The sequence below is a fragment of the Chlamydotis macqueenii genome, chromosome 26, assembly GCF_036417535.1.
Source record: "Chlamydotis macqueenii isolate bChlMac1 chromosome 26, bChlMac1.mat, whole genome shotgun sequence".
NCBI classification, from domain to species: Eukaryota; Metazoa; Chordata; class Aves; order Otidiformes; family Otididae; genus Chlamydotis; species Chlamydotis macqueenii.
The window spans coordinates 3,434,655-3,454,333 of record NC_141581.1 but is presented as its reverse complement, the minus strand read 5'-3'; the positions used below and the strand labels follow the sequence as shown (position 1 = coordinate 3,454,333).

The 19,679-nt window shown below is 51.2% G+C and overlaps 3 protein-coding genes and 2 non-coding genes across 7 annotated transcripts; 3 read left to right on the top strand and 2 right to left on the bottom strand.

The window, feature by feature from the left end:
* The first annotated feature begins 1,129 nt into the window (after window positions 1-1,129).
* PWWP3A (PWWP domain containing 3A, DNA repair factor) lies at window positions 1,130-10,017 on the top strand. The gene is made up of 13 exons (XM_010125110.2): window positions 1,130-1,223; window positions 1,485-1,576; window positions 1,945-2,015; window positions 2,430-3,458; window positions 4,049-4,168; window positions 4,592-4,662; window positions 5,127-5,203; window positions 5,702-5,762; window positions 6,241-6,316; window positions 6,444-6,494; window positions 6,938-7,368; window positions 7,833-7,921; window positions 8,167-10,017. Exons 1-13 carry the CDS (start codon window positions 1,167-1,169, stop codon window positions 8,243-8,245), a joined length of 2,304 nt encoding a protein of 767 aa, XP_010123412.2. The 5' UTR covers window positions 1,130-1,166; the 3' UTR covers window positions 8,246-10,017.
* Window positions 10,018-10,527: 510 nt separating this feature from the next.
* On the bottom strand, window positions 10,528-10,600 carry TRNAF-GAA (transfer RNA phenylalanine (anticodon GAA)). Its single transcript has one exon. It is a non-coding gene; the product is annotated as a tRNA-Phe (tRNA).
* Window positions 10,601-10,804: 204 nt separating this feature from the next.
* Window positions 10,805-10,878, top strand: TRNAN-GUU (transfer RNA asparagine (anticodon GUU)). The gene has a single exon. It is a non-coding gene; the product is annotated as a tRNA-Asn (tRNA).
* Window positions 10,879-11,007: 129 nt separating this feature from the next.
* Window positions 11,008-15,141, top strand: NDUFS7 (NADH:ubiquinone oxidoreductase core subunit S7). Of its 3 annotated transcripts, none has more exons than XM_086767288.1 (8): window positions 11,008-11,126; window positions 11,563-11,599; window positions 12,018-12,125; window positions 12,419-12,536; window positions 13,255-13,434; window positions 13,519-13,565; window positions 14,366-14,454; window positions 14,932-15,141. In XM_086767288.1, the coding sequence occupies exons 1-8, from the start codon at window positions 11,111-11,113 to the stop codon at window positions 15,027-15,029; spliced, it is 693 nt and encodes a 230-aa protein (XP_086623414.1). In that variant the 5' UTR covers window positions 11,008-11,110; the 3' UTR covers window positions 15,030-15,141. The 3 variants fall into 3 exon arrangements, with proteins under 3 accessions (XP_086623414.1, XP_086623415.1, XP_086623416.1); XM_086767289.1 differs by lacking the exon at window positions 12,018-12,125 and adding an exon at window positions 11,899-11,967 and having other exon boundaries at window positions 11,015-11,126; XM_086767290.1 differs by lacking the exons at window positions 11,008-11,126; window positions 12,018-12,125 and adding an exon at window positions 11,899-11,967 and having other exon boundaries at window positions 11,597-11,702.
* Window positions 15,142-15,721: 580 nt separating this feature from the next.
* On the bottom strand, window positions 15,722-19,184 carry GAMT (guanidinoacetate N-methyltransferase). Its single transcript, XM_086767287.1, has 6 exons — window positions 18,778-19,184; window positions 17,984-18,129; window positions 17,840-17,903; window positions 17,463-17,530; window positions 16,902-17,012; window positions 15,722-16,554 (listed from the first exon to the last, which is right to left on the bottom strand). The coding sequence occupies exons 1-6, from the start codon at window positions 18,959-18,961 to the stop codon at window positions 16,414-16,416; spliced, it is 714 nt and encodes a 237-aa protein (XP_086623413.1). The 5' UTR covers window positions 18,962-19,184; the 3' UTR covers window positions 15,722-16,413.
* Between the last annotated feature and the right edge of the window lie 495 nt (window positions 19,185-19,679).

Here is a 19,679-nt window from a genome sequence, read left to right as displayed (position 1 = left end):
ACCACCTCCCCCCCCCTGACGTCACCGCCGCGGCGGGCAAGAGAAGTGACGCCACTGGCGGGGACGCGCCCATAGAAAGGGGAAGGGGCGGAGCAATCGGAGGAGCGGGCTCTCTGATTGGCTGGAGCGCATGTGTTTTGGCGGCGGGAAGGAGGCGTCCTCCGCTTTGTTGATTGGCTGTCCTGTTGCCAAGGGGAGGGCGGCGCCTGCGCAGACGCAGGCGGCCTGGTCGCGGAGGGAGGCGTCGCTGTCCGCTTCGGCCCGCGCGCGGTGACTGGCCGTCCCCCCGGGGCCCGGAGGGGCGGAGGGCGGCCTGCGGGCTCGCACCGGGGCCGGCGAGCGCGGCCCGTCCCCTCAGAGGGGGGCAGGAGTGTGGGGGGGACGCGTCCCGTCCCCTCAGCGCGGCGGGAGCCCCCCTGGCTGGGGGGCAGCGGGCCCGCTTCGCCCGGGTCCCGGCCTTTGCCTCGGGGCGGGTCCCGGTGCGGCGGCCCCCGCCCCCCTTGGCCTGCCCCGGCTGAGGTGGGGCTGTCGAGCCGCCTCGTTTCCCCGAAACCGCGTCCCTGCCCCGAGCCGGCGGGGTGCGGCGGTGACATCTCCTCCTCGCCGTCCTCCGGTGGCGGGGCCCCCCCCGTCCCGGCGTGCCCGGGAAAACGAAGTGTGCGGCTTTGTAAGTACGGGGTCTTCGTTAGCCTTTCAGGTCTTTACGAAACACGTGAGAGCTCTGCGGCTGGCTCACTCGGATTATAATCGTAAACCACCTGCAAAAATCGGCACAGCATGGCGTCGTTTGTAGGACGTGACGAGTGGCATCCATTGTCCGGATTTGGTAGTAGGGAGCTGCGGAACGTGCAGGCCCGTGGTAGCTTTTTGTGCTTATTTACGACAATATTTACTGTGCTTGCGTGTCCTGTGAGACCTCCTTACGGTGCACAGCTGTAGAAAGATACACTTTTAAAACTTAATTTTGGAGAGTGCTTGCAAAGTAGTATTAGTCCGGTGATCTCGGAGGTAAAACAGTACGTAATCGTAATAATGCATGTTCTATTTAAGCCCTATGTTTCTTCTTAAAAAAAAAGAAGGCAAAAATGGACCCAGTGTTGGCTAACTTTAATTCCCTTTTTCTTCATAGCACACCGGAACTTTCCTTTTCTATGTGAAACACAGTCATGACAGATCAAGAGTATGTTCTTTGCACGTGGAAGAAGCGTTTATGGCCAGCAAAGGTAAAGCACGTTTACAAATGAGGATAAGTTCGTGAATATGACTTAGGAATGGATGAAACGGAGCAGTAAGAGCTCCAAGTAAACACATATACACTTTAAAAAAGAGCTAATTTGTGGAGGTCCTAATGTGGCAACCAGATGCCATGGAATATTAGTCTGTTCTGGCCTGTTCGTATTAACAGTGTTTTGGTGTCAGGTCTGTCTCACGCTCTAACACACTTGGTCAAGGATTTTAAACGCATATTTTTCTCTCTGACGTAGGTTTTGTGCAAAACTGGAATTGCTGGGAAAAAATCTGCTAATGTTGCAAAGGAGGCTTCTTTTAAAGTTGAAATAGTTGGCTTGGAAGAACAGTTAAGTATCCTTGTTACTGTTGTACACTTGCACTGTTAGACACTTGGAAAAAAAAAAGTAATCCCTTTATCTGAAGGTATCTGTGAAATGAGATCGTTGATTTACAGAAGGATTGTACGGCTCACCCAAAACCCGTTGCATTTTCAGAGCTGGCTGTATAGTTGTCTCCTGGAGCACCCATCAACAACAGACTGTTAGCTCAGGCATTCTTCGTGCGTTTTTCTTTCCTTAACTTCTGCTAACAAGTACAGATTTTGGGGGGGGGGGAAAAAAAATATGTCAAGTTTATTGCCAGATGAAAGCAGTGTTGTGCTGTTAGTGGTGTTTGCTGCTGTGACTTTTTCAGTCAGCTTTGTTGTGATTTCAGGATTAATGTCAGCTGTGCAGATATTGTACCCCTGAAGGAAGAATGTGTAGAAAACATTGCCTCTAACTTAGGTGAGATGTCAAAACGTTTGCTGCCTTGTAAATGTTCTGAAAGTAAACTATAAACAAAAACTCAACCTGGGGAACAGTAGTTATTCATTTTGCTTATGTATTTAATGAGAGGGGTTTTTTTTGCATTTCTTTTCCCTCTTTCCATTCCATCCATAAAGTTTGAAAATAGACTAAACGTTATCACAGTTGCTTTTGCTCTTCCCTTGTGTAGTGTGTTGGAAGTGATGATGAAGGAACTTGTGTGTGCTTGCATTAAGATAATGTGCTGGAAGCTTGCACTTTGTGTGTCCCTGTGTACTTTGCCTTAAGAGTCACGGGTGATTTGGGTGTTAAGTTGTATCTTAAATAGAAGGTATACTATAAATGACATTTCTTATCTACAAATCAAGTTTATTGCTTGTTCTTCTTCATCAGATCAAAGGCATAATTTGAGTGAGGCTGTGGAAGAACTGAAATATCGCCGTTCTCTTAAAATTGCCCTGGATATTTTGAATCAAAATGGCTTAGCAACACAAGTACCACCTTCAGAAGGAGGACCAACTACTCGGTTATCCCAGGAGAACAGTGCAGAGTCTCTCTCATCTGTCCCGTTACGTAGATCTCGATCACTCTTTCGCTCTAAAGAGAAGTTGGAGCCTGAGTCTTCCAAGAAGAAAAGAGAACAGAAAAACAAGCCCAACCTGAAGAGTGATACAAAAAAACAAAACCGGAAAGGCTCTTTCATTTTGCAGGAGAGCACTAAAGCACAGGAAAGCGGAACAAACGCATCCAAATGTAGTACTGGGGACTTGTGCAATACATCAAACTCAGATAGTCAAAACTGCAAAACACCAGAATCAAAATCACTACCAAGACAGAAAAAAGTCAAGCCCAGGTTGTTGGCAAAGTCTGAACCGCGAAATGAAGTCTCCCTTAAGCCCAAGGCGGAAAAAACTAAGCTAGGAAGGAAAAGGCTAAGAGATGCAGGATCACCTGTCTCGTGTGGGAGTGGTTCCCCCAAGGATCGAACACAGCCGCTTGCTGGGGAGGGGTCTCCCCTGTCTGTTCCCCGCAAGTCTGGTGCGGTGGTACCTGTCAGAAGGGCGAACGCCAAATGTCAACCTGGAAGGACGTTACTGGATTCCTCTTGTAAAAATGCCTCGAATGACTTGGAAAAACGCATCAGTGGTGAGAGTGAAAGTCTAGCAAAGCAGTTAGGTGGAAGAAAGAAGGCAGTGAGCTTAAAACGGATTAATGGAGGGCAAGAGATTGGTGCCACTGTGTCCTCATGCAGAAAAAGGAAACTCAGGAGTTACCCTGAGTCTGCATCTGGGCCTTCTAATCACGGGACGCTTTCCCATAGCTTCCCCTCTCAGAGTAAAGAGGAAGAAAATAAGAATACTTCACATGTGCTTATGAATAAAGTAAAGCAGTTCCAGCTGCCTGACTTTGAGGAAGATGAAGGTGGGTATATCGCTGGGGGAAGGGGAAACTTCATCCCACTCGCTTGTCGAGCACTGTTACTCATCTTGGAGTGCTGCGGTGCTTTCGTGAAGGTGGCTCTTGAACTGCTGATTTTAATTCCTTTTGAGTTTTGGAGAAGCAAAAATGCAGCTGTGTGAATACGCACTAAAAACTAGTGTTGCGTTTAAGTTGTCTGGACTTGTTTAGGGTGTTGCATTGAAAACGTGTGTTTAGCAGTAGTTCTTACCCTTCGTGAGCTGACTTGCTAATTTCCTACGTAGTTTTTCTTTCCTGCTATCCAGCTAGTGTGTGGGTCAGTGAGATGAAATGATGTTATGTAAAGGAACAGACTGGTACGGAGTCCTGAAACCAGCCTGTTCTTGTTTCTTTCCCCTTTTCGTCTTCCGTTCAGACCATTGGGCCCTTACCTAGGCAGGAATTGAGAGCGGGTGTGGTGCGGCAGGCCACTGTGTTACAGGGACTCGCGCTGCTGGAGGGTCGCTTACGCAGTTGTTTCACCTGGTCTAAAGCGAATAATTTTTAATCGCTGTTCCACGCTTATGCACACTGGTGCTTGCTGCTCTTGGCAGGACTGGAATTGTCTGACCTGTCTTCAAAGACAGAGACTTCAGAGAGTCTCTCTCGCCTCTCAGCTCTGGTAGATGAAGAGGAGGAGGATGAAGAACTTCCTAGTATCTTATCACATCAAGGTGAGACGTCAATGTACCTATATGGAACTTTTTCACCCAAGTTTGGTTTGCTCTTTTTGGCTATGTGTGCTTTTTAGCTTGCTGACAAGCTATGCTAACGAAACCTTTCTAGAAAGTGAATCCGGCTTTGTTCAAGCTTGGAATAAAAGGAATTTCTTGGATGCCACGGAAAGGCGCTTTGAAACAGAGTGAAATGCAAAACTTGTGAAACTGGGAAGGGGCCTAGGATTGAAATGCCCGAGTCGCTGTATTCAGAGCGACCTGTGCTGCCTTCTGGGGGATGCGGGGGGCTGCCCCGTCACCTTAGTTGAAACCCGTAAAAGCATTGAATTGAAACTCCCGAAAGGAGGCTGGTAAGAGAGGGCAAGCTAACTGTCTTGTCTCGTGTTTTTTAAAGAAAAATTCATTTATTTTTAATTACAGAACCACAATCAATTGAAGAAGGAATTTTGGTCTGGTGCAAATTGCGAAGGTATCCTTATTGGCCAGCAGTGGTAAGAGCAGCTCACTGCCTTCTTAGAGTGATAAGGAGCAGCTTACCAGGTTCTTAAGTGTCTTTTGCCATTCTTGACTTGTGTGGAGCTGGAAATGGTAGAGATCTTCCAGCAGAAGTGTTCCAAAGATAATGGAAGTAAACTTAGCATATGACAAAAGCACGTAAAAAATAAATGTGATTACTTCAGATACGTTTATATTGGAGCAGATGGTTACTACTCAGTTTTAGATCTTATATTGTGAGTTAGAGTTGCTGTACCCAGCTAACGAAAGAAAGAGGATGGATCCTTGTGGGCTAACAGAAACGCTCAGTTGGGGTAACTTGCTGTTCTTGCCACTTTGCACTTAATCCTTCATGTTTGTGTAGCTTCCTTTAAGTATGGGGTGTACTACATAGTATCTTCCTGCTTTGTAAGGGTATGAGGATTTTTAGGGTGCTAATGAGACTTTGTCCTTTCAACAGGTGAAAAATGTGAAGCAGAAACACAGAAGGGCATGTGTACTGTTCATAGATGGGAATACAAGCGACAAGAAAAAAGGGTAAATGTTGTGGATTCTGATAACGTTTTGAACTTTCAGTTTCTTTTAAGCAGTGTCCTATACTCTTTTCCTGGTACGGGGCAATTAGTGTCAGTTAAAGCGAAGGTTGATCTCTGAGGGAGGGACCAGGTAAGGTGCGGATTTGCAGGTGTGGGCCAGTTGAGACAGGCTGGCACTCGTGTGAACAGCTGACGCTTATGTGGGGAATTAAAAAAGAGCTGGGGACCTAGCTACTGGGGTGTTTTGTTTGTTTTTTAACATGTGGTGCTTAAACTTTCTGGAGTCAGAGGCCTGCCTTTAGTTTTGTTGTAAAAACAAATACTTCTCATTTGTTAAAAGATTCCATGGTTTTAGCTTGTTATGAAAACCAAAACTAGTAAAACCTGCATTCCTGAATTGCTTATGAAATCTAATGTTCAGGGAAGTGTAGAATGGCAGTAGATATCGAGGTGCAACCGAACTGCCTGTTTTCCCTAACTGTTTCTTTGTTTCGTCCAGTTTGTCAGTATCTCTTAAGAATCTGAAGCATTTTGATTGTGAAGAAAAGCAGGACCTCATAGTAAGTACTACCAGTAACATGTAACTGCGAGTCTATACGTGTGTTGGGGAAAAATAAAGCGTGTACACGAGGTGTAACTGACCCTGCAGGAGGAGTCTGGTGCAGCCAGCTCGTCACAGTTTGTTCACGATTCTCTGTTCTTTCTCACTCTATTCGACAAAATAATTAAACGTAACTTGTGCTCCAAACAGCGGAGAGTGCTATGGGAATGGAATCCCCCCGACACCTTTTTTCCGCGTGGAAGGCAGGCAGTTGCTTAGGAGTCTCGCTTTGTTTTCACTTGTGGGTTTTTGACATAAAACAAAGCCACTCTCGTGCTGTGTGACAAAGTGATGGCAGAAGTTGAATTTCAGGGGAATGCAGAAAACCGCAGGTAAACTTTGATTGTCATTAGCAGTTTCTGTTACCTGGTTAGTGTCTTAGCCCTAGAAGCTTCAATAGCCGCTCTTTAGAACTGTAAATGGCTCCTGTTTTGTAGGAACGAGCCAAAGAAGATTATCGCCAAGAAATTGAGTGGTGCATTCGATTGATTTCGGACTATCGAATTAGAGTAGGTAAGCAGACGAGTCAGATGATGCCATCTCTTCTGATATATGTCAGAAGAAAGATAACACCAAAACTGTCAGGTTTGTTTCAAAGGCTTAATTGAACTGATAAATAACCCTGTTTTGGACTTTCTAGGCTGCCATTCTTTTACGGGATCTTTCTTGGAATATTTTGCTGCTGATATCAGTAAGTGAATTCATTATCTTTTGTAGTCTTCTCTTAGTTAGTAAGTTTAGCTCTGTTTACAAGTATGTGTTGAGTTAGGCATCGAACACAGAGAGGGGGGGAACTGTTAAAATTACTACACGCTGTTACTGCACTCGAATGCTTTTAGCTCCACAACAACAGTTAAATAAATGGTCATTGTTAAAGACAGTCAGGTAACTGGCTACTTCGCTTTGTAGGGAGTTCATTTCAGAGCTCCTCTCAGTTTCAACCCCCTAATTTATTTTTTTAAGGCAAAATTAAGATGATTTTTTGTTGTTGTTGATGGTGATGTTGGTAGGGGAGGAAGAAAAACCTCTCTCTTACCAAGAAAGTCGCTTATTTTGTATTTGTATATGTAATTATGTATGCAAGAAAACCCTTTGCTTTGTATACTTAAGAAGGACTGTGGCTTTTCTATTCAGGCTACCCAGTTAGAAAGCAAGGTTACCAAGATTTAGTTCAAATGACCTTTCCAAACACAGCAGAGGAAGATGTGGAAGAGTCTTCATCAGAAACTTCACCTCAGAAGCCCTCCAAGAAACTTCTTCCTGACAGAACAAGAGCTGCTAGAGATAAAGCAAATAAAAAGATAGTGGAGTTTATAGTAAAGACTAAGGGGGCCGAAGAGCACCTTTTGGCTATTTTGAAAAGCAGAAAACAATCCCGGTGGCTGAAGGAATTCCTGAATTCAAGTCGGTATATGACCTGCGTTGACACTTATTTAGAGGATGAAGAACAACTAGACCTTGTAGTAAACTACTTGAAGGAAGTCTACCATGAAATAGACACTAAAAATCTGCATCAAATAAACGGAGATGGAATAAAATTTATTTCAGATGTCCTTTTACCTGAAGTAAGTAAACATGAAACACTGAGAAAAGTGAATGTTAAAGTAGGTAAATAACACTAGTGTTACTTGGTTCAAGTTTACTGACTCGCAGAGTGTTCCCCAGGAGCTGGGTGATGTTCACGCCGGGCAGGCGTCTTCACACCTGCCTACAGACCAACTTGGGTCACGGTCCCTTCAGCTCAAAGGGCGTGAGGCTGCGCTTAGTTCCTGTGTGTATCTTGAGCAGGGAATATTAAAATCAGGGCAGGAGGCTCTGAAGCCATGTTCACGGGCTGGCAATCAGAGAACAAATATGTTTACGTGGCGTGTTGGAGAAAAGGAATAAATAAAGCAGCAGTGTGAATCGCGACGTGCTTCCTGCGGGCGCTGCAGATGTTGGCATTAGGAGGCTGGCAGGGTTATGGGTGAGATGTGGACTAAATTTAGTTTTTGTTTCGCAAGTATAAATTAAGTAAATACTTTTATAGGCCATCATTTATGCAATTTCTGCTGTGGATGACATAGATTACAAGAAGGCAGAAGAGAAGTACATAAAAGGACCATCTGTGAGCAAGAGGTATATTTTTATTTTTAGTATTCTCTGAAATTTTTCTTACTAGTTCACTGTTTATATGGAAAAGTGAGAGTATAAGGGTGAGGGAATTCAGTATCCTCCCTCTGTAAGGCAAGCTTGTCTTTATCTTAAGTAACAAAATGATTGAACATGGGAAACGTTCTCACTGAATTGCTGTAGCACATTGCGAACTGTTTAATATGTTAAGATTATTTTTTACCACAGAACTTCAATGTATTCCTTTTCAGAGAGAGAGAAATATTCGATGAAGAAATTCTAGAAAGAAAAAAGTGGAAGTCCGATCCAGCGTCTGCCGGCAGCATCTGAACAGTGGTACAAACTTTCCCAGGTTATACTGGCACTGAGTGTATATAGTGAAGTGATGATTTTGTATAAAATGTGTAATTCTTGCTTTTTTAAATCCATGTGTATATCTTCAAAAGATGTAGCCGTTATAATGCTGTACTACTGTCAGATACAGCTGTGTCTTCAGTCCTTGCTCTCAATTCTGCGTCCTGGCGCTGCACACAGCTTCCCTTGGTCTTGCCGTGTTGAGCTGCCTGTAAAAGACAACGCAAACCGTGTAGGAGCACTTCGAGTGCGCGGCCGCCTCAGTCCTCACCCGGTCAGTGCCCGTAACATGGAACTTGCGAAACCTGCGAGTGTTTTGCAGAGCTCCTTGATGTAACAGAGTTTTGTATGAATTATTTTTGGCCAAATATCTCTCAAAGGAAGGGCTCTTGTCCTCAAAAAAGCATGTAAATTATGTAGCCATGTATTGCCTGGTGCCTTTCTGTTATTAATGTACACAGGTTTTCTGTCTGAGAATGTCTCCAGTGGGATGGCTGTCCTTGCTTTACATGGCTCTAAAAGTGTAGGAAATAAAACTGATAGTTAGCGATGCAGTCTGGATAACAAAGGCTTTGTTTCTGTGGCTGTAAAATTCAGTGGAAAAGGAATCGGTGTTTGCTTAAAAACCAAAAACTATTCACTCTTCCATTTAAAAGTGAAATAACTTTGAGTCTTTGAGTGCTGTTTTAATAGTGGGTGGGTTTTTTTTTTTTTCTTTTTAGGCCATGATTTTAGGAACACTTTTAATTGTCTTTTTTCTGTCTGATTTAAATATCAAAATTAATCATGTGGTGTTCCCTCCCCCAGCTTTTGCTAAAGGTGCGGCATGTTGCCAATTGCCTCTGACAGACTTGCAGTGTTACAGACAACTGTTTAACGGTAGAAGCCCCGTGATTAGTATTTTTCCGTACTGTAATGCAAATGTGATCTACTTGCTTGTCCAATGACGATCTGGATTTAAGGGAGAAGATTAAATGTAAGTTGAGATACAGATGTGTATTCTGGCTGTAGTTATTGCCTGGGTATATTTTAATTACACTTTTAATTACTCTGTACTCTGTAATGAGTTTCAATATGCATTTGGAATCCTTTTTCACATTATCAAAGGAACGTTCACGGGTACCTAAATCATAGGAGTATAACAGGTACTTAACTGGACAGGTTTTTGTTTTTCATTAAAACAGTAATGCATTTTCTGTGATGATACAACAATGTAATGACAAGCGGATGGAGTTAACTCCGGAGCTGTGAGTGGCGCAGAGGGAGTTGTTGCCTCAGAACGCAGAAGCTTCGTGCCCGGGAACTCAGGCGCTGCTGTGGCGGCTGAGAAGCCGGCATATCCTCACGTTCCCTCTGCTTTAAAACATAATCGTGTGTCCGCTTCTTAACAGTAGGTAAGGGATGTTAATTAAGATCATTCTTCGAGCCATTGCATGGAAGCAGAACTCCCCAATCACCTTGCCTTCATCTCAGTCTTTTTGTACCTTTTGGCTATAACAGGGTCTGAGTTTGATTCAGCAGGGACAAGTTGTCGTTTTAAAAATCAAACTGCGTTCTTCTGCCTGAGGATGATTAAGAGGGGGTGTTGTGTTGAAGCGCTCTAAAATGTTTACATCTTTAAAAACCACTTTCAACTTTTGAACCAGGTGTTAAAGGTTACTTACAGTACTTGGAATATCATGCCTCGAGACCAAATTCAGTCTTGTGTTGTATGGAATTGTCTGTCAATTAAAGTTGGATGAAGTGAATCATCAAAGGCTTGTCATTATTACTTTTGTTTGAATATGCTCATTTATTTCAAACACCAGTTTTAAGCTGCGCACAGGCACACGCTTTTCCACCCCAGTTTTACATATGGTGAAGATTATTTTTGTGTAATGGATAAAACTGTAGTATCATGTTTCAGTCGCACAATTTCACGTTATTAAGTACAGGAAAGCACACTTACTGTTTTCTGTTATTGTGCTTTATTTAAAACAGGTACTTGCATACATCGTCCCTGCCGAGAGCAAGCTTGTCCCATTTTAGTTGACGCTTTTCTTCCCCTCAGCTGCCTCCTTCCACGTGCAGTGTTGCATCCCCTGTACCTGCCCGTTCTGCTGTTTGGTTCTAGGATGTTGAAACAATTTGAAGCACGCTTTGGGGAGGCTGTGATGCATTCACCGCCGCCTGAGAGCCCCGGGATGGTGGTTTTGAGGGGCTGACAGAAAGAAAGTGGCGATATTGGCCCCTCGGCAGTGGGCAAGAAAAATACTGCCTGCCGAAACCCGGGATCGAACCAGGGACCTTTAGATCTTCAGTCTAACGCTCTCCCAACTGAGCTATTTCGGCTGTGCGCCAGCGCCCCTTTCCCCTCCTGTCACCCCCCAGTGCGGCCGGGCCCGGGCTGAGGAGGGCCGAGCCCCGGCGGGGGAGCCCGGTTGGGGAGGGAGGGGGACGGACAGGCCCCGGGCCCCGCCGGCGGAGCAGGGCGGCCGGTACCGGCGCGGTGCGGCTGCCCACAGCAGCGGGCGCGGGGGCGGCCGCGACAGCGGTGTCTCTGTGGCGCAATCGGTTAGCGCGTTCGGCTGTTAACCGAAAGGTTGGTGGTTCGAGCCCACCCAGGGACGCCCATATGTTTTTCCCGTGGGGCGAGGACCTCGCGGCACCGGGGTGCGCCCCTCGCCTCCCCCGCCCCCTCGTTTTGTCGCGGGCCGGGGCAGGGCCCGGCGTGCGCCCCCGGAACCCCACGCACTCGGCCCCGCGTTCCCCGCCGGCGCGCTAAGGCGGCGCACCGGGCCCGCGCCGGGCCGCTTAGCGGGTGCACCGCGCCCAGAGGTTGCCTGAAGGGCTGCGGGCGAGATGGCGGCGTTGGGCTGTGAGCGGGGCCGGGGACGAGTACCGGGGCCGCGCTGGGCCATGGCGCTCTGTGGGAGGGAGGCTGAGGGGACCCCGGGACGGGCTGGAGGCCCCGGGGCCCTGTGGGGGGACCGGACGGGGTTGGGGGGTCCGGGGTCCTGAGGGAGGGATTGGACCAGGCCGAGCTGGGGGCTCTGAGAGGGGGGCGGGGACCGGGCCGCGCGGGGGCTCCGGCGCTGCAGCTCTCTTCGGTGCTACGGGGCTGAGGTCCCTGGGGAGCGGGGACGAGGGGTGGCCCTGTGCCTTCCGGGGCGGGCCGGGGCTCATCCCCAGGGCGGGAGTCCCGTGCTGAGCTCTCTCCCAGGGCCTGGCCGTTCCCTTCCCCGTGGCAAGGGGCTCCAGCCGGAGCCGGAGCCGGAGCCGGAGCTGAGCTCTCCCGTGCTCTCTCGTTGCAGGTCTTCGTCTCCCTCGGCGCAGCGTGCTGGCCTGGCGGTGAGGGTCGGGAATGGGGTGGACCTGACTGTGTCCGCGCGTGTGAGCACTGGTGCGAGGGGAGCCACTGCCCAGCAGCTCCCTCCATGCCCGGGAGCCCCGAGTGAGCTGTGCTGGCAGTGGGAGGGTTGGGTGTTCAGTGGGGTTCTCTTCTCCGGTTTGGTTTGATCAGAGCGCTTGCTTTCTCCATTTCTGGGGAGAGCAGCGATGTCTGCTCCTGCAGGGTCGAGGCCGGGGGAGGCAGCGTCGGGGCGTGCGACCGTGTCACACGGAGGTGCAATGGCTTTTCTGTTTCCCAGGCCCGGTGCTGTGACATCTGTCCACACTCAGCTGCTCCATCAGACGCCAGTGGCTGACCACGCTGACAGGTAACGCTGCGCTCAGAGCGGGTTCCTCAGCTACGTTCTCCCTCCCTGAGGCCTGGGATCCCCAGTGGTACGGGGAAGAAACCTGTCTGCTGTAGCTCTGTCTGCCTGTGTGTGACAATCTTTTCCTCGCTTCACTTCTTAACAGCCAGGATTAACTGGTAGGCTGCTGTCAGTCTGCGAGCCCTGGAGACGAGCCCGCCGGGCACCCTCTGTAATTTGCGTACAGCAAACAGAGGCGCTCTGCCTGAGCAGCAAACTCCACCTATCTCCCCACAATGAGGGGGAAAAACATGATATAAACACAGTCTCCAGTGGTAGCAGAGGGTAAGATTGTCCATAAGCAGTGTGCCACGGATTCCTTATGGGATCACAGCTCCTTGAGGCTAACGATTGTGTTCTGCAGTTATACTTAATAATTGGAGACTGATACTACTGCGCCGTTTGTCTTCAGCTCTGTCCAAGTCCAGCAAAAGAGCTCAGCTGTTGTTCAGAAAAAATCTTACGTCCCCACTAGCAAGGGTGAATACATCGTCACCAAACTCGATGACCTCATCAACTGGGCGCGAAGGGTGAGTTGCCGAAACTGTCATGCTCACGAGGGAGAAATGGTATCAAATGCTTTGAGGTGCTGGTGGGAAGTGGATTTGAGCCATCTCCTCCTCAGGATAAAAATAGGTTCAAAATTCTCCGCAGGGAAATAGTCAAGTTTCTTGTCAGAGGTTGACATTTAGCGTACTGTGTCAGAGTGTGAGAGAGACGCTTATGTGAGGGTGGTGCAAAGCAGCGCAGGCTGCCTCTCTGAATAGAGCTGTCCTGCGGTAACGAGCAAAAGGCACTTTCTGGTTTTACATGGTCCACGCAATGAGCAGCTGCTCCCTGCCACGGAGAAGGCTGCACAAGTGGCGCTGCCCTGAATCCAGTGTGCTCTGGCATACCTGAGTTTTGCCTTCTCCAGTTGCCGCTGCCCTTGTGCGGGGCTTCTGAGGCGGCTGTTTTAGCAGCGTGAGATGTAAAGGCAAGTGTCTGCGGCTTTGGGCACATTCAGCATCTCTCTGGTTGCAAACGCACAGATCTCTACGCGCCTATTTCCCAGGAGCTGTGGGTTTTGCTTTCCTGTGTAACGGCAAACGCCGTCTTCATTGGTGAAGCTCTGACTAAGCAGACCTTGAAACTTTTCTTGTTCTGTTTCCTCTTCTGTCTTGTCAGCTCTTGTTCCGTGTCACTCGCACAGTCTCTGCTCCTGCTTTCAGCATTCTCTACCTGTAACTGGCGTCTCTCCTGCTGCAGAGCTCCTTATGGCCAATGACGTTTGGCTTGGCGTGCTGTGCCGTGGAGATGATGCACATGGCAGCTCCTCGCTATGACATGGACCGCTTCGGGGTGGTCTTTCGAGCCAGTCCCCGGCAAGCCGATGTCATGATTGTGGCTGGCACCCTGACGAACAAAATGGCTCCAGCTCTTCGAAAGGTACAGCCTGTGGTGGATGCCTTGTGCACAGCTGTGCAGCCTGGACGCAAATGGAGAGCAGTCTGAAATGTCTGTGTTCTGCAGGTCTATGACCAGATGCCGGAGCCTCGCTACGTGGTCTCCATGGGGAGGTAAGTGACGGGACATCCTTATTGCCTTATACTGCCTGGGCGAAATCTGGTGTCTCTGCTTGACTGGAGAGATTAAAGGAGGGGAACTCATTTCTCGTTTGTATTTCCAGCCCCTTAAATTATATAAAGAGGCCTTGTTACAAGGCTCCCTTTGATCAGGAGGAGGAGAATGATGTCTGTCAAGTCACTGTGAACTGCGGAGTCTTCCTAGTGAAAGATTCTGGGGTTTTTGCATCTGCCAGAGTCTGAGGACTTGTGTATGTCTAGAATCTCAGAATTTGCATTTAGAGGAAAGCTTTTGAAATATTTCTACTGTGCAGCATGAAATCTGAGCTCCAGGGAGCTCTGGCATGGTGGAACTGACAGCTTGTTCATCTCCTGGAGCTGCTGGGGCTGAGGGTGGCCGTTTCACCAAGGCCTGGAGGGGACAGAACAAGTCCTAGAAATGCTCTGTGCAGCTGAGGCAAAATAAAAAAGGTTTTGCAGTACAGAGGAAGGACTCTCTGAACATCTGCTTTGTAAGAGTAATGAAAACAGTTCGGTTTGGTTTGATTCAGCTTAAAATGTGACAGCCTGTGAGCGTAGCCTCTGCCTTCCAGCCAGGGCTTGTGACGAGGCTGAATGGCCACGGCGTAAACCTTGGCACCCGCTCCATCCCTTCCTGTAAAGTCTGTCGGGTGGCTCCATGCCCCACAGTGCTCGGACGCCAGGTTCACCTCCTCCTTTGCCTCCTGCTCGTCTTTTCCGTGGGCTGCTGAGCCACGTTTGACAATGTGCTGAAACCTGCCCGTCTCTTGCAGCTGTGCCAATGGCGGGGGTTACTACCACTACTCCTACTCCGTGGTGAGGGGCTGCGACCGCATCGTGCCAGTGGACATCTATGTGCCAGGTAAGGGAGACGCGCTCTGCGTGCCACGGCACTAACTCAGAGCAGGGCGGGAGTGAAGTTCATTTTGTATGTCTGGATGGTGCTTGGTGTCGTTTTAAAAGCTCTTTCTGTTTCAAACTCTGTTTTAAGATCTGCCTGGGGTTTCCAGTAAGCCAGTGGAGTTGTTCTGGTGATGTTACTCACCAGCAGCCGTTGTGTAAAGTGTGGGCTGTAGTTTAGTCAACCGGAGACTTTGTCCTGTGAGATGTGACCTTACTTAAAATCAAAGCATTTCTGTGCTTTTCGAAAAGCACATCACTTTGGTTTCTTTAAAGCTGCAGCCCTCTTGCTTATATGAAGTCTGCAGCCTGTGACAGACAAAGCCAGAGGGAAATCACAGCCTGCTGTGGGGTAAAGCCAGCGGCTTATCGGTTCTCCTTCTGCTGGCTACATCTCAGTGCGGCTCGCCGCCCCGCGGGCTTCCCTTTTCTCTCTCAGGTTGCCCACCTACTGCTGAAGCTTTGCTGTATGGAATCCTGCAGCTTCAGAAGAAAATCAAACGGGAGAAGAAGATTCAGATCTGGTACAGGAAATAGCCTCTTATTTATGACCTGCCCACTTACCGCCCGCCTGGGGCACCTGCTTGCATTCATACGCACAACAAATCTGTGTTCTCACAAGCCTTCCAATAAAGCTCTACCTGGTTAAGATGCTTTTCTGTCTTTAGTCCACCACTCTTAGCTAAAGTGTGTTTAACTGCTTTAAAAACCTGAATTAAAAAGCAGGAGTTGAATTTGATAGCATTCAGTGTGGTGTTTTCTGGTCTGAATAGCCTGTGGGGGAAGGAGAATGTTTTGAGTTACCTCTCATGAGATGACATGAATGCATGCCAGAAACCTGGGACTTCTTCTCGGCTTTGTTAGGAAGTTTTGAGACCAATGCACATCCAGGTGAACCTGAGATCTCCCTGCGCTCCTCTCTTACCCACCAGCTGCTTTTTGTTTTTAATTCCTACAAAGGATCAAATGAGTCCTTTGTATCTGTGTGCACAGCAGACAGAAATGAATTCTGTTTCTATAATGTAAGTAAAATAGTAATGCTTAAAATCCAAATATGACTAATAAAAATGAATGCTGCAGCATTCTTTAGCAGCCCATGGTACTGGGCTTTGGTACTGGATGTGTTCCAGGAGTCGGGGTGGTGTTCTCCCAGCAGCCTGGGAGGAGGAACAGCCACTGCAGAATTACACGCACTTCTGAAAGAAATAAATTGCTCTGAAACAGCAGTCGTGTGTGTGTCATTCCTTTTTAATGGATTTTATCCCTTCGGGGTAGAGAGAGGATATGTCATTTTTGCATTATTGAACTGCAAGGAGGTCGTCAGAATCAGAACTTGCTATGACGGGCTTTAGCCAAAAGTGTCCAGAAACTTCACTGGGGAGTTGCTCCAGGAGCAGCCGAAACCCAATTCGAACAAAATGCCTCCAGCTGCCCCGTCTTCCCCCTTTCTCCTGCCTAGTCTAGATTATTTAGCTCGTGTGATTTCTAAAAATGTTGCAGTTTTTAGAGGAAACTTCTCGTCCTTGAACCCCTTTGGCTAAAGGCTCAGAGCCATGCCCTTAAATTGCAGCTTAATTGAGGTATTTGGAGAGGAGGGAATTGAGGGTATTTGGAGTCTTGGGTGGAAGCCAGCCTCTGGGACAGACGCAGAGCGGGACCTTCCTCTGCAGAGGCCCCTTGGGGCATTGGGCTCGGTGACATCTGCGGTGGGGCAGGGAGTCCCCAGCCTTCGAGTCCAGACCCAGGACTTCCATCCCAAGCGTCCAGCCATCTCCTACCTCCAGATAAATCAACTTGAATCTTGTCTCATTAGCATCAAAGGAGATAAGAGCTTTTCTCAGCACATCAGCCTCTCCTCCTCAGTGTTTGCTTCTTGCGCCTTTGGGCAGCCCCGAGGGAAGGTGGCAGGCTGCCAGCACACTCAGTGCTTAACGATGGTGGGTGTGATCATCTTGTGGAAGGAGTAGTACCTGCAGTCCTCGGGGGGCAGCAGGTCCATCACCGCCGTGCTGATGTTCTCCTTCTTGAACCCGGCCTCCACCAGGTGCTTGACCTGGGTCTCCTGCGGGAGAGGAGCAGCAGCGATGGTTTGAGCTGCCTGGATGCGAGCGGAGATGGTGCTGAGCCTCGGCCAGCGGGGACACGGGACAGCGCAAGCAGCTGGATGTTGGGAGCCCCATCTTGGGTTGCCATTGGCAAAAACCCTCAGGCCTTCCCTCAGATGTTCCCTGCCGAGCCCCAGCCATCACGGATGAGTTAAAGGTCCACGGAGCACTCTGACTTGTGCTGCCACAGCATCGGGCGAGTGCCAGGGGATGCAGCAGGTGCCCAGGCTGGTGCTGTGGCTTTGATGACCCCAGCTCGGGCCGCGGGTGCCCGGCTCTCCCCAGCCCAGGGACCTGCGCTCACCTCAAACATCTTCTCGATGTCGCTGTACTTGGTCTTCAGCAGCTCCCCCCAGGAGGTCAGGTTGCAGTAGGTGAGGACCCCGCCAGGCTGCAGCAAGCGGAAGGCATGGTCCTGCAACGGGAATGGCGCAGAGCGGGGCTGGCTCAGTACCCAGCACCCTGCCCTCGCCTTGTACAGCACCCCTTGCTCAGCACACAGCCCCCACCTTATCCCCCCCGCCCCAAGCTCTCACTTCTCCCCAGCCCTCTGCGCCCTCCCACTGCTCCCCTCCATCCGGCTGCAACCATGCGAAGTGAAAGTGCTGCCGATGCCACCATGATGCTGGGGACATCACGGGAACACTGGGGTTTTCCAGAAGGCGCTAAGTCCTGGGCAGCAACAAGGGTGCTGGGATGACGGGGGCTGCAGACCAACACCTGGCTCTGGTTTTGACTCCTGAGCTCTGAAATTCTCCTCTCAGCCCTGTGTGCTCCCCATCTCCCACAAACCCACCCAAGCTGGGGGCTCTGGCCCCTCACAAAGGGCGGTGGGAGGTGCAGGCGCTGCACCCGGCTGCGTTACCTTGATGAAGGTGAACTGATGCGTGTGCCAGGTCTCCTCCGACAGCGGGTAGGTGTCGTACAGAATCCCTGCCCAGGAACACCAGAGACTGCCTGTTAGCTGGGATCAACCACCGAGGCGCTGGCGGGGCTCGTGTGCCGGGGGAAGATCCCCCTCCATCGCCTGTTACTATTTTTTCCCCTATTTAAATTTGCACCCTGTGTCTCCAGCCCCTAGAAGGCAGCAACGTGCTGCTCCCCAAGGCAAGGTGCCGCTTCCCCGCCACCGTGGGAGGGAGCCGGGCTGGGTGCTCACCTGCACCCCGAGCTCTGCCACGGGGTCCCCCACCCCGCCGCCCCCTCCCCAGTCTGGCCGGGCTCAGCTGCACGGTGCCTCACCCCTGAAGTGCCCGTCCGGCAGCGTTGGCACCACGTCCTCCCACAAACCCTTCAGGGGCACGACCTGCAGGCGGGATGGCAGAGTGATGAGCCCCGGCACCAGGCGCCCACCAGCAGCGCGCGCCAGCACCGCCCGTCCCACACCTTGTGCGGCTGTGTCCTGGCCCACTCCTCCAGCCGCTGGAAAACCCCCTCATTGCACTCGATGATCCAGTGCTCCTCGATGTCAAACTCTTCCACTTTGGTGGCGGCGATGGCCATGCCGAAGCCAACCTCCAGCACGCGGCCGCCTGGGGAGGAGAGGGCAGCTTGGGGGGAGCTGTGCCACCCCGGGGGACGCCGGGCAGCCAGCGGAAACCCAGCAAAGGCAGAGCCCTGGTTTTCTTTCACCTTGGAGCACCCCCAGCCCCAAATGCTGCCCCGCTCTTTCCCTGAATCGGGCTTTTTTCGGTGCACGTTGGGAAAGCACGGTGCTGCTCGTGCTGGGGTGAGAAGCCAGGAGCAGCCCCGTGCTCCCGTTCCCTGCCATCTCCCCTGCTATACCCGCGGCAGCCCTTTGCCCCCATCGAACCCCCCCGGGGCGGTCACAGTGGGAACAAGCAACGGATCGCAGCGGCGCTGCTGAAGCCCTCCCTCCACCGGTACGTGGGGAATGCAGCCCCAAAAGCTGGAGAGACTGTGCTCTGCCCCTGTGGGTGCTGTGCCCCCCTGTCCCCAGCCCCTTTTGGGAATGTGTCACCCTGACACGAGAGCACAAATGCCGCCGCTGCAGCCCCACACCCACCGTGGCAGTACCAGCATTGAGCGGGGTGTGCGCAGCAGGGTCCCCCGGGAACAACCTTCCCCCCAAACGTTGTCTGCTCACGCGAACGCTGCCACTTCCAGTACCTGAGCTGCACCCCATGGCACAGCCCCAAACCCAGAGGACCCCCCGTTACCCCTCGATGCAGCCACAGCCGCCAGCGAGTGCATGTAGGGGGTCTCCCAGCGCTCCATCACCGGTTTCCCCAGGATCTCCAGGTGGGCGTCCGGAGCATCGTAGCCAGCTGCTGCCTCCCGCCATGCCGTCCGGCAATCCTCACCCTCCGCGAATATTGGCCTTGCTGCCGCCTGGGCACTCATGGCTGTGCTGCTGCGGGGAGGAAAGTCCAATAGATCGGGTCAGCAGTTCTGGGGGAGGGAAAGGGCCCCCCCCCCAGCTCTTCGCTGACTTTAAATAGTTGGGGCTGGAAAAGTGCTGAGCGTGCACAGGGAGCTGGGGCCCTTCTGGGGGAAAGGGATCCCTTATCGGGAGCTGGGGCCGGGGGGCGAGGCCTGGCTGCCCGCACAGGCACGGCTGGGCAGAAGCCACCGGGGCCCCAGGCTGGAGTGAAGCTGCGGGGGTGGCCGGGGGACCACGGCCGGGGTGGGGCGGAAGGACCAGCACCAGCGTGGGGCAGCTGGGCTAGGGTCGTGCGACCGGGGGGCACACGGAGGAAGAGCCTCTTCACCGGGGGCTCTGCCCCACGCTGTGCCACGCTCCAGAGCTACGTGGCGGCACCACGCCGCGCTCCGGGGCCATGCACGGTGCTGTCCTACGCCGTGCCGTGCTCTGGGGCCGCGCACGGCGCCATGTCTCCCTCTGAGCCACGCACACCGTCGTACCCGCGCTGTGCCAAGGCACCGGGGCCGCGCACGAGGCCTTGGCCCACGCTCCTCCGCGCACAGGGCCCCGACCCACGCCACGCCGCGCTCTGCGGCTGTGCACGGGGCCTGTGCCCCACGCTCCCCCCGTGCGCGGTGCCCCGGCCCCCACGGCAGCTCCGGGCCGGGACGAGGGTCCGGTCCCCCCCCGCCCCCC

What these genes read in the sequence shown, in the direction of transcription:
- PWWP3A (XM_010125110.2), top strand. Translation starts at nt 1,167, where the DNA reads ATGACAGATCAAGAGTATGTTCTTTGCACGTGGAAGAAGCGTTTATGG. An exon ending in ATAGTTGGCTTGGAAGAACA is followed by an intron (nt 1,577 to 1,944) that starts GTTAAGTATCCT and finishes TTGTGATTTCAG; the next exon opens with GATTAATGTCAGCTGTGCAG. An exon ending in AAGAAAAGCAGGACCTCATA is followed by an intron (nt 5,763 to 6,240) that starts GTAAGTACTACC and finishes CCTGTTTTGTAG; the next exon opens with GAACGAGCCAAAGAAGATTA.
- GAMT (XM_086767287.1), bottom strand. Translation starts at nt 18,961, where the DNA reads ATGAGTGCCCAGGCGGCAGCAAGGCCAATATTCGCGGAGGGTGAGGAT. An exon ending in GGCTGTGGCTGCATCGAGGG is followed by an intron (nt 18,130 to 18,777) that starts GTAACGGGGGGT and finishes TCTCCTCCCCAG; the next exon opens with GCGGCCGCGTGCTGGAGGTT. An exon ending in CCAGGACACAGCCGCACAAG is followed by an intron (nt 17,904 to 17,983) that starts GTGTGGGACGGG and finishes TCCCGCCTGCAG; the next exon opens with GTCGTGCCCCTGAAGGGTTT.
- NDUFS7 (XM_086767288.1), top strand. An exon ending in TCATCAACTGGGCGCGAAGG is followed by an intron (nt 12,537 to 13,254) that starts GTGAGTTGCCGA and finishes CTCCTGCTGCAG; the next exon opens with AGCTCCTTATGGCCAATGAC. An exon ending in TGGCTCCAGCTCTTCGAAAG is followed by an intron (nt 13,435 to 13,518) that starts GTACAGCCTGTG and finishes TGTGTTCTGCAG; the next exon opens with GTCTATGACCAGATGCCGGA.